Below are 14,800 nucleotides of genomic sequence, written 5' to 3' on the forward strand. Positions count from 1 at the left end.
CTTTAATCTGAGAGATTGCCCCAGTTTTTCTTTCTTTTTTTTTTTCATCTTGATACTTTTGAAATGTATCGGCCTGTTGTTTTTTAGAATATCCCTAAATTTGGGTGAATTAGATGTTTCCACATAATTAAATTCTAGTTAAAACTCTTAGAAACTATCATAGTGATATCGTGCCCTTTTTTAGTGTATTATATCAACAGGGGCATGATATTGATATATACACTAAGGGTGATGTTATCTTTGATCACTTGGTTAAAGTTACATTGGAAAGTTACTTTTTTATTATGAAATTAGTAAATATTCTAATGGAAGAGTCTTTGGTTTTTTGTTCATGATTCTTGTCTAAACAATTACTTATTGTGGTATGTGTCGAGTGATAATTTTCTATTTCAAGTCTTTCTACATTTGTTAATTAGAAATCTCCTGCAAAGAAGAACATTATCACCCTGGCTGGCGTAGCTCAGTGGATTGAGCACAGGCTGCGAACCAAAGTGTCGCAGGTTCGATTCCCAGTCAGGCCATATGCCTGGGTTGCAGGCCACGGCCCCCAGCAACCCCCCAGCAACCGCACATTGATGTTTCTCTCTCTCTCTCTTTCTCCCTCCCTTCCCTCTCTAAAAATAAATAAATAAAATCTTTTTAAAAAAGAACATTCTCTTGCTCTCCTCCCATTTATTTCTTTAATTAATTAGCTTATTTATTCAATTATTTATGTCAGTATGATTTCATAGAAGTGCATTGCTTTGTTCCATGCTTTGTAATCTATTACTCTTATTATGTTTCTCAAATCATCCCACACAAGGACATCAAAAGACCCTTTAAATACATGCCTGTGTTGATTTGACATACCCCACCATTTTTTGAACAAGTCCCTACTTTATGGCTCCATGAGATTTTACATCTTCATCTTGATCTTTTCCCATCCCAGAATAAGCAATATATTTTGTCGCTGTTATAAGTTTTATCTTATTTAATTTTTGTTTTCAAATTCTCATTGCTAGTATATAAAAAATTCAATCGTTCATTCCATTCTCTAAACTTACTCAGCTCATTTATTACTCTGTTAAGTTTGTTTTTTGATTCCTTAGACTATTCTATATACATTAGCCTGGATGTCTATCTTTCTTTGAATTAAAATCCAGGTAATTTCCACATATTACAAATAACTAATATGTCTCTTAAATCTCCTTAATGTAGAGTTTCTTTCTGTCTGTTATTTGGGAGGCTATGTAATTATTTCCTGTTCTAAGAAACCAGGTCATTCATCTTGTAGAGTTTCAAAGTCTGGATTTACATGTTGCATACTATGGCATTGTTTAACACTTTCAATTGTTCTTGTATTACCTGCACATTGTAGTTAGATCTATTGAAAACCATAAAACATAATATATTTTAAAGTTGCTGCCTATGTTTTTAGTTCTTTAAAAACAAAAATTATGTTTTGCTGATTTTTGTAATGGAGATAGTATGGTGTAGTGGTTCAAGGCATTGATTTTGGAACTGGAATCAACCCATGTCTTCACCACTGAATGGCTTTTTGAATATTTATCATGTTGTAAAGTCATCATCACAATAAATTTTAGAACATTTCCATTACACTGAAAAGAAACATTGTACTCCTTCACCATCAGTTCTCAACCTCCCATTTTCCTACTCTTAGACAAACATGAATATACTTGCTCTCTCTACAGATTTGACTATTCTGGGTATTTCTTATAAATAGAATCATATAATATATGATCTTTTGCAACTAGCTTCTATCATTTGCATAATGTTTTCAAAGTTCAATAATGTCATATCATGCACTGGCACTTCATTTCTTTTTATTTGCAAATAATATTCCATTGTATAGACAAACCACATTTTATTCACCCACCAATCATCAATTGATGAATGTATGTGTTGTTTCTACTTTTTTGCTATTAATAAAAGTGCTACAATGAACATTCATGCACAAATTTTAGGATGGACATATGTTTTTATTTCTCTGTAACAGGTAATGGACTTGATGAATCATATAGAAACTATATTTAACCATTTGAAGAACTCATAGACTGCTTGCCAATGCAGCTGCACCAATCAATTCACACTCTCACCCATGTGCATCAGGGTTCTATTTCTCCACATCCCCAACACTTTTTTTTTTTGTCTTGTGTTTATAGTCTTTCAAATACATGTGAGGTAATATTTCATTGTGGCTTTGCTTTGCCTTTTCTTGATAGTTAACTACTTTATTCTTTTACTCAACCAATATTAACTGCGTAATATGTGGCAGATCCTCTGCTGTGCTTAGCATTCATTTGTGAACAAGACAGATAAAGATCTCTACCCTCAGGGACCTTAAGTTCTAACAGAAGACAGAATAATAAGTGGTCAACCTTTCAGGTACTGAGTATAGTAGCATAAGGGGATTGAGTATGACACAGTAGATAGAGACAGTTTATACAATGGGATTCAAGAGAAGCCTCATTGAAAAAGTGATATTTGAGCCAATTCTTGCAGAGGTGAGCTAAGTGGCCATGGGGAAGATCCTCTGAGGCACAAAGAACAGCCTGTGTGACAACCTTATGTATATGTTTGTTATACCATATTTTTGCCATATTTCATGTGCTCCTGTGTATAGTGTGCACCTACATTGTTGGCCCAAACTTTTTGGGGAAAAATATTTCATTTTAATTTTTCATTCAATTTTTATATGTTTATATTTAGAAACAAAACCAATTATTGTATTCCAGGGTATTATTTTGCATACAGATATTCTTATTGCTTTGTAGAATTATACTTTTAATTCATAAGCATAAATAAAATAATTAAATATTTATATAGATAATTAGTAGTACCCATGTATAATGGGCATCCTTATTTTTCCCTCAAAAATGTGTGCAAAAATGTATGCATTATATACATCAAATGCAGTGTATGAGATACAATCAGAAGACCACTGTGTCCAGAACAGAAGAACAAGTGGGCAAGGGGAATAGTATGTGGTGATTCCAGGGAGTTAACAGGGCATCAGGACAAATAAGGTGCTATTGACCATTTTGAGCACTTTGAAGGATTTTGAAGATTAGATGAACAGACACGCTTACATCTGGATATAAGAAGGATGTTACTTTTACTCACTTTGTTTTTACTTTTGTGCTCTTGTTAAATTTTTGTTTTGAATTTATACTTTATCTATTAATCTTTATTGACTTAGATTTTTTTAAATTAGGAGAAATTTCTAAAGCATGTTTCTAAATTTTAACAATTTTACACAATCAAGCTTGAGTGTGCAAAACATTTTGCAATTCTAAAAATAAACAGCATTTTATAAAAAAAATGCCTTATCGCTCAAGAAACTGATCACTGTATTTGTTTTCAAGGAAAAGGTTTTGAGATTAAAAGTTGGAAGTGGGAAGGAGTGTGTACAAAATTATTGTGATTATTAAAAATAAGTTGAATTAAATTTGAATGTGAATTATGTTCCAGTGAATTTGATTGAAAAGATAACTATATGAGTAGTAAGGAAGATATTTATATGAAAGTATATATAATCATGCAGCTGGATCATATAGTAGTTTTTACTATTTTTTAAAATTTATGTCTTTTAATTTGTTTAATAAAAAAGTTCTTTCCCACACAAAAAATACTGTCTGTTGGAAAATGCAGCTGCAACACCATCATCCAGCTGTCTTCGAGGAAGAGCCTGAAAGCCCCTGCCAGGGTCAGAGCCTGAGAGAGCCAGCCCTCTTTTTATTTTCATTGGCTCTGGAGGCATTCAGGTTCTCAGCCAATCACATCCTAGACTGCCCACAATTGCCTCGGCAGCCTCCTCCTACAGCTCCACCCTACTTCTCCCCAATGATCTGAGTTATCTTAATCAGATCTCTCTGTATCAATACATTTCAATACCAAACAAATAATCCAATTAAAAAGAGGGAGAGGCCCTGAACAGATACTTCTTCCAAGAAAACATAGAAATGTACAACAAATATAAGAACAGATGCTCAACTTTACTATCTACTAGGAAAATGCAAATCAAAACTAAATCAGAAATTTTGATGTTATAATATTAATAACTATAAGCATATATAAACACAAAATAACAATGTTAAGACCTTGTCAAATTCCAGTCAGGAGTGGTTATAACAGTTTAGAAACATTACAGTTCATTTTTCTCTCAACAGTCTTCTATGTGACCTAGGGAATACTCTATCATCCCTCCTTCCTTGAAAAAGGAGCAGAGCTAAGCCATTGACTTTTACTCTTCCATATTACAGATTAGGAGACGGAGTCTCAAGAAGCCAAAAAGCTTATATAAGGGAAAAAAATGAGTCTTAGAATAGGGTTCTTTCTACTGCTTATTTCAGAAATATTCTCCAGATCTTTTCTCAACCCTTCTCCACCTGTTCTTTTTTCCTCCAGGAGGCTTACCTATGTGTTGAGCAGACTCCCCTGTCCTCTGACTCTTGGTTGTTTGGTCAACTGAGAGATCAGAAGGAGAGAGTGTAAAATCAAAGTAATTCATTCTCTTATCTTCCTCTGTGAAGGGTTTGCCTCTCTAAAAGGACTGGTAATTCCTCTTACACTTTAGGCAGTCTTTTAGATGATTGCTGTGAATGTTGTTCTTTTCCAATTCTGTTGGGTTCTAATGACTTTGAGATATTTTATATTTGTTCTGCAAACTCACTCAGGCAAGATAAATATAGCATTTTATTCTTAAATACTTCTCAAGTTTAAATTGCTGATATACCATAAAACCAGTTTCTCCAAGACTAAAGCAGTCATAATTGTGTCCGTACAATCTGCAGTTGTGTCTTTGCAATCTGTAACACTTTGTCATGTCTGGCCATGGCAGGGGCCAAGTTGTCATTTCTCATAAACATCATTTACAATCTTGTAAATGAGGCAATCAGCTGGGGTGGTTCAGAAGCCTCCTGTTTGCTTGACTTTTAAATTATTTGGTTTTACATTTAGCAACTGGGCACTGGTTTACAAAACAGTATTTCTGTATTCCTTGATTAGTCCAGTACTTCCACTAATAAGGCATCAGTGAAGTTCAAAGATGGAAAAGGCATATGATTGGAGACTAAATTCTCAACACATAATTTCCAGTCTATGTGCCATCACCAATTTAATAGTCTATATACAAGGACACATGAATTAAGTGACTATGTCAAGAAATGAATTTTCTAAATGAACATGAATTATTATTTTGAAACAGGAAGCTATTTATAGGTTTAAGGTGAAAGCTCTTTGAAATTATGCCATAATCATGCATTACCATATAACAGAATGGAGTGTAATTTACCATTACAAAGCTTTCTGCCCTGTAAATAAAGTTGGTGGTTAGACTTGCAAGGTGCAGTATTTGCAGTCTTTGTGAATTCATGATAAAAATATTTTAACATGGAGATGAGAAAGTGTGACAGTGGATTTCACTTGTCTGTTTCACATGGAACTTTAACCAGTGAAACAAGGTGTCTGGGATTCAGTTTCATTCCCCATTGAACTTCTTCTACCCTGTGAAAGCCTTATGTGTAACTAGAAACTGAGCTTAATGTTGCTTTATCCCCAAGTCTCTGTGTTAGCAGGAGTAGAGATGTAAACTGCTGGGCTACAAAACCCTCAGAACTCAGAAGCACACTTAAATTGTGGGTGTGCTTGGCCCCTTCTTGGGCCTGGTTTGGAGAGCAAACCCAGGATAGCCACCAGCTCTCTGTAATCTGTGAATTCAGAAAACTATTGAGGGCACATAAAGGGCACTGAAACTAAATATTTTGAGAATAAACAGCAAATACACACTTATTGTAACCTGAAGGTTACAATATGATAATGATAAATGGCACTGAATGCAATGTAGGGAAAATAAATTCAGTGACAGTAAAAATACTATTTATTCTGCCCCCTCCCATCCTTCTCCTTGCTGCTACTCAGCTTGCTTTTGCCATTTTTCTTCTTTTGTTTCCACATTACAATCAGAAGCATAATCAGTAAGAGGTGGTAGGTTTGCCCCATCTTGGCTGGTACCAGAAGTCCCATCAACTTACTTTTAAGTGAACACAATAGCATACACTATGACACTAATTTGTAAAAGTACAAAAATAAATGCACATTCTTAATCCAAAGTGATGAGTAATTATATTTGTGTGGTAAGATTATAATTTTTCTGTACTTTTCAATATTTTATAATTCTTGCTCTTCAAAACCAATTTCCAAGTCAGTAACATTGGCAACACCTGGGAAGCTTATTAGCAATAAATACTCTCAGGTTCTACTCCTGACCCAGTGAATCAGAATTGGAATTTTCACAAAATCTCAAAATGACATCAATGCATATTAAAGTTTGAGAAATATTGCTTTACAGAATAGAAATTACTTGTATACAAAATAAAAATGAAGCGATTATTTATTTTTGTTCCATTTTTCTTTTTCTTTTGAGTGTTAGAAATAATTGACATATAATACTGTATAAGTTTAAGAAATACAGCATGATAGTTTGATTTACATATAGGGTGGGGCAAAAGTACATTTACAGTTGTTCATGTAGGAAATAACAATAAACAATAATATAAGAATATTCCCTGGCTGGTGTAGCTCAGTGGATTGAGTGCAGGCCTGCAAACTGAAGGGTTGCCAGTTCAATTCCCAGTCAGAGCACATGCCTGGGTTCCAGGCCAGGTCCCCAGTATGGGGCCTGTGAGAGGCAACCACACATTGATGTTTCTCTCCCTCTCCTTCTTCCTTTCCCCCTCTCTAAAAATAAATAAATAAAAATCTAATAATAATAATAATAATAATACAGGAATAAACTCTGTTTTGCATATTCTTAACTGTAAACCTATTTTTGCCATACCTTGTATATTCCAAAATGATCATCACAATAGGTTCAGCTAACTTCCATTTTCTCATATAGAAACAGTAAAAAGTAAAGGAAAGACAAATGATTTTTTGTGATAAGAACTCTTAGGATTAACCCTTAACAACTTTTCTATATATCACATGCAGTATTAGCTATAGTCATCATGTTCTACATTATACCCCTAGTACTTATCTATCTGCCTTATAACTGAATTTTGTACCTTTGATTACCTTCCAGTCCCCTCATTCCATCACTGTCTACCTCTGATGACCAACTCTGATCTCTTTTTCTATGTGATCGGGTATTTTTTGTGTATGTTTGCTTTAGGTTCCATATTTAAAGGAGATCATACAATACTTGTTTTTCCCTAACTTTACTTAGCATAATGCCTTCAAGGTCCATCCATGTTGTTGCAAATGGTAGCATGTCATTATTTGCTTTTTTTTTTATAGGCATTGTAAATAATGCTTATGAAACTGGGAGTGTTGATACCTTTTTGAGTTAATGTTTTCATTTGCTTTGGATATATTCCCAGACATGAAATGACTGAATCTTATGACAATTATATTTTTCTCTATAGTAACAAAATTTAATTAAATTAATTTAAACTTCTATTTAAATTTTTATTTATTTAAATTATTTTTCAATTACAGATAACATACATGATCATAATAGTTTCAGGTGCGTGACATAGTGATTGGACATTTGTATAACTCACAAAGTGACCAACCTGAAAAGACTAGCACCCTCTGACACCACATATAGTTATTACATTATTGATGACATTCCCTATTCTGTAGTTTGTATCCTCATGGCTGTTATCATAATTGGTGGTTTGTACTTCTTTTTTTTAAGATTTTATCCATTTATTTTTAGAGAGGGAAGGGAGAGAGAGAGAAAGAGAGAGAGAGAGAGAGAGAGAGAGAGAGAGAGAGAGAGAGAGAGAGAGAGAGAGAGAAACACCAATGTGTGGTTGCTGGGGGCCATGGCCTGCAAACCAGGCATGTGCCCTGACTGGGAATCGAACCTGCAATGCCTGGTTCTCAGGCCGCACTCACTCCACTGAGCTACGCCAGCCAGGGAGTACTTCTTAACCCCTTTTACCATTTTACCCATTCTTCCAACTCACCATCAATCTGCCAACCATCAATTTATTCTGTGTATCTATGAGTTTGTTTCTTTCTTGTTTGTTCATTTATTTATTCTGTTTTTCAGATTCCATATGTAAGAGTGTATCATATTTGTCTTTCTCTGTCTGACTTATTTCACTTAGAATAATACCTTCTGGGTTCATCCATGATATTAAACTATACTACAAGGTTATAGTAATCAAAAGAGCCTGGCCAATATTCTGTATAGTTTGTGGTTTATCTTTTTATTGTCTTACCAGTGTCATTTGAAAAGTAAATGTTAATGTTTTGATTAAATTCAGTTTATCACTCTTTGTAATGGATCACATTTTTGGAGTCATTATGATAAGAAATCTTTGACTAAGTAAATGTTGTAAAGATTTTCTCCCATGCTTTTGTTAAGAAGTTTTATAATTTAAGATTTTATATTTAGGGCTACAGTCTATTTTTAATCAATTTTTGTATATGGATGGCAGTTTTATTGCATATGCATATTCAACTGTTGAATACCATTTATTGAAAAAAGTATCCTGTTTGTTTCAATATCCTATGCACTTCTGCCAAAAATTAGTTATCCAAATCCATGCTGGCCTGTTTGTGAACTCTCTATTCTGTATTATTGATGTTACTTCTCTACTGTTTGCAAAACCACATTGTCTTAATAACTGTAAACTTATAATGTCTTGAAATAAGGTAGTGTTAGTTTTACAACTTCTCTTTTTGTCATTGTTTTTGCTACTCTAGGTTTTTGTAATTCCACATAAAATTTGAATTAGCTTATCAATTTCTTGAAAATGGCCACAGGATTTTTATTCAGATTAGATATAATTTATTAATCTGAAGCACAATGCCATTTTAACAATACTGAATTTTCAAAACCATAAATATATCATAACTATTTAGGATTTTGTTAATTTCTTTGAACAATGTTTTGTAGTTTTCAGGTTCTTATAAATAATGTTTTTTAATATTTAATTTATATATTTAAAGGGGAAGAGACAGGGAAAGAGAGGGAGAGGAACATCAAGGTGTGGCTCCTTCTCACACTCCCCCTAATGGGGACCTGATCTGGCCTGCAACTCAGACATGTGCCCTGATTAGGAATCAAACCAGTGACACTTTGGTTCTCAGGTCGGCACTCAATCCTCTGAGCCACACCAGCCAGGACAATAATGTTTTATGTTATTACTAGGTATTTCATGTTGATGCTACTGTAAAATTTTTAAATTTCAATTGTTGGTTACTACTGTATAGGAATTCTTATAGCAATCTTGCATCCTGCAATCTTACTAAATTTATTAATTTTTACTAAATTTTTACTAAATTTAAGCAGCTTTTTTTTGGCAGAGTCTATTGATATTTCGTGCAGAGGATTATGTCACCTGCAAATAAATATAATTTGACATTTTCCCCCTAATCTGGATGCATTTATTTTTCTTTACTTTTTTTTTATTATACTGGCTAGAAACTCTAGGACAATGTTGATTAGAAATAGTAAGAGTCATTATTTCTTTCTTGTTTCTAATTTTATTTCTGTTTTGCATTCTTTTATAAATAAATGTTAAATTCTATCAAATAATTTCTCTGCTTGTATTGAGACCTTCATATGAAGTTTCCTTTTTTGACTGTTAAAATGGTAAATTACATGGATAGACTCTCAAAATGCTAAATAATTGTGTATTCCTAAAATAAATCCCACTTGATCATTATGTGTCATCCATTGTACTGTTCTCATCCTTTATTTTTCATTTTAATGACTTTTCTTTTTGTTTTTTATTTCATTGATTTCTCTTTTAGTCCTTTTTTTCTATTTTACTTTGTGTTTAAGTTATTTCCTCTGTTTTTCTAAAGTGAAAGTTGAGATCGTTAATTAGTGACCTTTTTTCATCATCTCTTCTTGCGTATTAGCTCAGTGGGAAATACACTAAAATATTAAGTAAACACATGTGAAAGATAAGGATAATAAATATATTTTTAAAATTCTAAAGAATATTATAATAGTACACTTAATAAAATGCATTTTCAGGAAGATTTCCTTTGATTAAATCCAACTAATCTTAATTTCTTTTTTTAAAGCAAAAATAGATGGGGCTACAGGAATAACTTTATCTTAAAAATACATATTTTAATTTATTTCAGGTTATTGTCAAATCTGGGCCAGGAACTTTCCTCAGTTTGGCTGTTTATGACAATTATATCTTCTGGTCAGACTGGGGAAGAAGAGCTATCCTGCGTTCTAACAAGTACACAGGAGGAGATACAAAAATCCTCCGTTCTGATATTCCACACCAGCCTATGGGAATCATAGCTGTTGCCAATGACACCAATAGCTGTAAGTCACAATAGAAAGCAAGTTTTTTAATTATATAATCTCTCAAAAATGTGTCTATGTGTTTTATTTTTTTTACCACCATAAACAAATTATTATTTCAATAGCTCTAATACAGCTGGAGTGCTTGTGTTGACATTACCCAAGATTTCCTGCCTTCTAGTTTCTGTCCAAACAGAAATGTCTACCTATTTGTCTCTATGTGTTCTAGTGATATTTAGTTGGATTTTGTTTTGTTAAAGTTTCTAGAGACCAAGTTCAGGATCTGACATTTCACTATATTGAAATTATCTGAAAGATTTAAGATAAAACTTCTGTGGTTCTTAATTTGCCATGAGAAACAATTCGCTTTTAATTATTTGTTTCTGGAATTCCATTCTCTCTCACTCCACATATCTTTGAAAATTCAAATCAAATTGCTGCCTGGAAAATATTATATTATCTTGTGATAAGCAGCTGTGCACCTGGACTTCAATTTTTTTAAATCACTGAAATACCTACAAATTGCTGTTTGTAGTATTGGTGTAGTTTCTGGTGGCACTAGTTCATCCAGTGCTATGGTCCCTGGAGAAATGTGTTAGCTGTTGTAATGATCTGGGTTACATATTTTTCTAATGCTCTTTTGAGATGTCTAGATTTTCAAAAGTCCTGAATCTCGTGTGGGGTGTTTTTAACTCTCTTTTCTCTTTTCTTTTCTTTTCTCTTTCTTTTCTTTTCTTTCTTTCGGATTCTTTTCTTGTCTTTTCCTTTTCTTTTGGTAGTTTTCGTTTGATGTGCTGTGCTGTCTTTCTTTCCTTTTTTTTTCTTTTCTTTTCTTTTCTTTTCTTTCCTTTTCTTTTCTCTTTTCTTTTTTTCTCTTTCTTTCTTTCTCTCTCTCTCTCTCTCTCTCTCTCTCTCTCTCTCTCTCTCTCTCTCTCCCTCCCTCCCTCCCTCCCTCTAGACTGAGGCAGTCTCACAGTTCCCTGTTAATCTATGCATAAATATAGAATAGGAATTCAATATAACATGTTACCAATAAGGCTTTCTCATTGCAGGTGAACTTTCCCCATGTGCTTTGTTGAATGGAGGTTGCCATGACTTGTGCCTTTTAACTCCTAATGGGAGAGTTAATTGTTCCTGCAGGGGAGATCGAATATTGCTAGATGACAACAGATGTGTGGGTAAGTAAAGAGATTCCAAATGACATATGAGATGACATATTGCTCAAAATGGTGTACATGGACATTGGCTTTGCTTCACTATGTTCATGAAGTTTTACTCTCCTCCAACATTAAAGGCCCATATGGCTTATCTGTACATTCTTGAAAAAACTCAATTCACTTTGTAATAGTACAAAGTGAATACTTTGTAATAGTAACTTTGTAATAGTAACATGTGGTTGATAATGTTAGCCAAAATAGTGACAAATGGTGTCACTGATTGTAGACCAGAAAATATTGGGCTAGCTAGAGAAATACCTCTACATGGTGAGCATCTGAAAACTTGATAGGACTTTGAAAGTTCAATCAACAGCAAAATTAGTTAAAACTAAAATAAACAGGCATACAGCCTGGTATGGAAGACTTGAAGTAAAAACACTAATGTTCTGTCATGGTATGTAAATGAGAGAAAATGGCTCCTGCAGCTTATTTGTTATAATTTCCAACTGTTAATTAAGACTGTAACATTGCATGCAGCCTTTCATGATGTTTATACCTCCCAAAGGCATTACAATCTTTAATTAGAACATACATATATTAACAACTAAGTTTCAAAAACTGTTACTTAAATACATAAGGGTTCAAGTGTCCAATGTTGCAAAAATGTTAGCCAGCAACATAAAAAGGTTAATTTCTCTTTAACAGTAAGATGTTCTCTGTATGAGAAAGATGGGAAAAAAGCATCTTATTGAAAATTGGTGTAGTCTCTCTCAGGATGTGTCACTTTCAACATTTTTTTCTCCATTTATATCTTCATCTCACACCTTTTATATTAGAAATTCAAGCCCTGGCTGGCATAGCTCAGTGGATGGAGTGTGGGCTGTGAACCAAAGTGTTGCAGGTTTGATTCCCAGTCAGGGTACATGCGTGGGTTGCAGGCCATGACCCCCAGCAACCGCACATTGATGTTTCTCTCTCTCTCTTACTCCCTCCATTCTCTCTCTATAAATAAATAAAATCTTTAAAAAAAAAAGAAATTCAGAAGAGCTGGATGTGTCTACATTATAAAAATAAGTATCACAGGCTATAAGGGTTTTTCATCTTGCTTTTCAGTCTTTGTTTGTTTGTTTTTACCAAGAAGATCATCTTTTACCTGCTCTTTAATATAAGTACTTTGAAATCATTTTGTTTACCTTGGGAATTACTGCACCTAATACAAGAATTTAAACATATCTTCTCACTTTGTAAATTGGTAATACAACCCAAAAGGACACCTCTTAACAAAATTAGTACAAGACTTTTATTTAGAACTGTGCCAAAGTAAATGAGAGAGTGATGCAATTGATTAGGGAACTTTAATTGAAGATAGCCAATTTCAATAATTCAGACCACAAATTCCCATATTTATTTATCATCTACCACTTCCCTGAATTGCTTACTCAATTGCTTATACTTTCTCTTTCATTTTGCCTCTGTGGTTCCAGCTGAAATGGTCTGGATCTGATGCCATCTGTAAGCCTGGAGCGTTAGCCATGAATTAGAATCACTCATGTTTCTTTCACAGGTCACTACAGTAGTAAAGCCATGTGTATGGTCAAAACAGCAAAGCTTATTTGTATAGGGTGGATGCTTGTCCTTGCTACAAACAGATTAGACACATCTGTCTCTGCTAAGCCACCTGTTTCTCTCTGTTCAGGGGGAATGATTCAGACCAAAAACTATAATTTTAAACAAATATAGTTGTATTCACATGAAACTGCAGTGATGGTGAATTCATCAGAGCTGACAAAACTTTACAAAAGCATTCTGTATCCATTTGGCATTGATATTGAAATCTTGTGATCCAGCAGAGAGATTGGAAAGTGATTCTCACCTACTTCTTGTCAGATTCATCTTTAGGGAAAGATGTTGTTTCTGGTGTATCTATGTCATTATCTGACTTAGTTCACCCAGAGCAGTTCATTAATGTTAATGTTAGTGGCTAAAATGAGGAAAGGGCATTTATTAACTTCTACCTGAGGGCAAAAAAGGGAAAATAATTTGTTGTTATAACACTTAATAAAAAAGATTATACAATTCCATTTTACACCACATTGTGAACCTTGTCAACATCTGTAACAGAAATAAGAATAGCAAATAGAATTATATAAAATAATTCTCTTATAAAAGAATTAGAAGACAACCAAATCACATTTTTGTTTCCAGAAAGATGGAGAAAATAGTTAATACTGTTTCATCAAATTAACATACCTAAGCATGAATTGTGCTTATACAGTGTTTGTCTTGGAGTGATAAAACATATTTACTGTGAATAATTTTTGTTTTCCTCTCTAAAGAATAATTCTTATAAAAGTAAAAAAAAGGCATTTCCCATCATAGCAATTAGTTCTCATTGGAAGTGCAATATTAAATAGGATATATTTAAAATAGACTAAATAAAATGGGAATGTAAATAGACTCTAAGTAACTGAATTGTGTTCAGTCCATGACCTAAGATGGTTGTATATGGTAATGTTGACACCCTTCTTAATACTTATTCCTTTAAAGTTGATAATATTTTTAATTTTTATTTCTTTATTAATTTCTCTAAAATGGTATTATACTTTATCTACTGGTCGGTGAAGTTTAGACTGCACCAAGAAAAAAAAAACAGAAAGAAACTATGTTTGGAGGGTGTTGCTATTATTTAAAGAGTTCATTATGTCATAGATAGATAAATAGATAGATATTCTGTTTAAATGTGTTAGATTCTAAGAATAACAAAAAAATAAAACCCTGGAAGCTTTAGAGTATTAGTGGCTATTTAATTTAATATTCTTGAAATAAAGCTTAAAAAGAAGTTGACAAAAATTATAAAATTAAAATATTTCTTTTATTAGTAGAAATAAATTCTATTTACTTCCAACATAATTTGTGTGACTGAATTTTGCCATATAATTATTCAACAAGCAATGAAATGAATACAAGATAGCAAGCAACACAATATACAATGAAAAATATTGGATTCCAAAAGTTGACTAGTAAATTTCTATTTTTAAGAAAAAAAGAACAAGTTTATTTGTCCTCAAAACAATCTTTCTAAAAACAGGGACCACATACTAGCGTTCCAATGATAAACATAGCTGTATAAAGGCTTTTCTTGTATTTTGTGGCTGTACCCAGGGGTCACAAATTGGGTAAACCACATGAAAACTCAAACATTTAGTTTCTTTTTTTTTAATTTTAGAGTTTCTTTCTTTTTTTAATTTTTATTTCAATCATTGTTTAAGTACAGTTTTCTCCCTTTTACTCCCAATCTAGCCCACCCACCCAACACTCCCCTCTTCCTTCCCATTACCACCCTCCCCCTAGTTTTTGT

At 33.2% G+C, this 14,800-nt stretch overlaps 1 protein-coding gene across 1 annotated transcript in view; it reads left to right on the forward strand.

Moving 5' to 3' along the window:
• Positions 1-14,800, forward strand: part of LRP1B (LDL receptor related protein 1B) — a 1,792,671-nt gene that overhangs the window by 1,468,097 nt on the left and 309,774 nt on the right. The window contains exons 44-45 of the mRNA XM_036023545.1: positions 10,114-10,306; positions 11,338-11,463. Of these exons, the coding sequence (XP_035879438.1) occupies positions 10,114-10,306; positions 11,338-11,463 (319 nt within the window). The remainder of the gene's footprint in view (positions 1-10,113; positions 10,307-11,337; positions 11,464-14,800) is intronic.

This window comes from Phyllostomus discolor, chromosome 4, assembly GCF_004126475.2.
Source record: "Phyllostomus discolor isolate MPI-MPIP mPhyDis1 chromosome 4, mPhyDis1.pri.v3, whole genome shotgun sequence".
NCBI lineage: Eukaryota > Metazoa > Chordata > Mammalia > Chiroptera > Phyllostomidae > Phyllostomus > Phyllostomus discolor.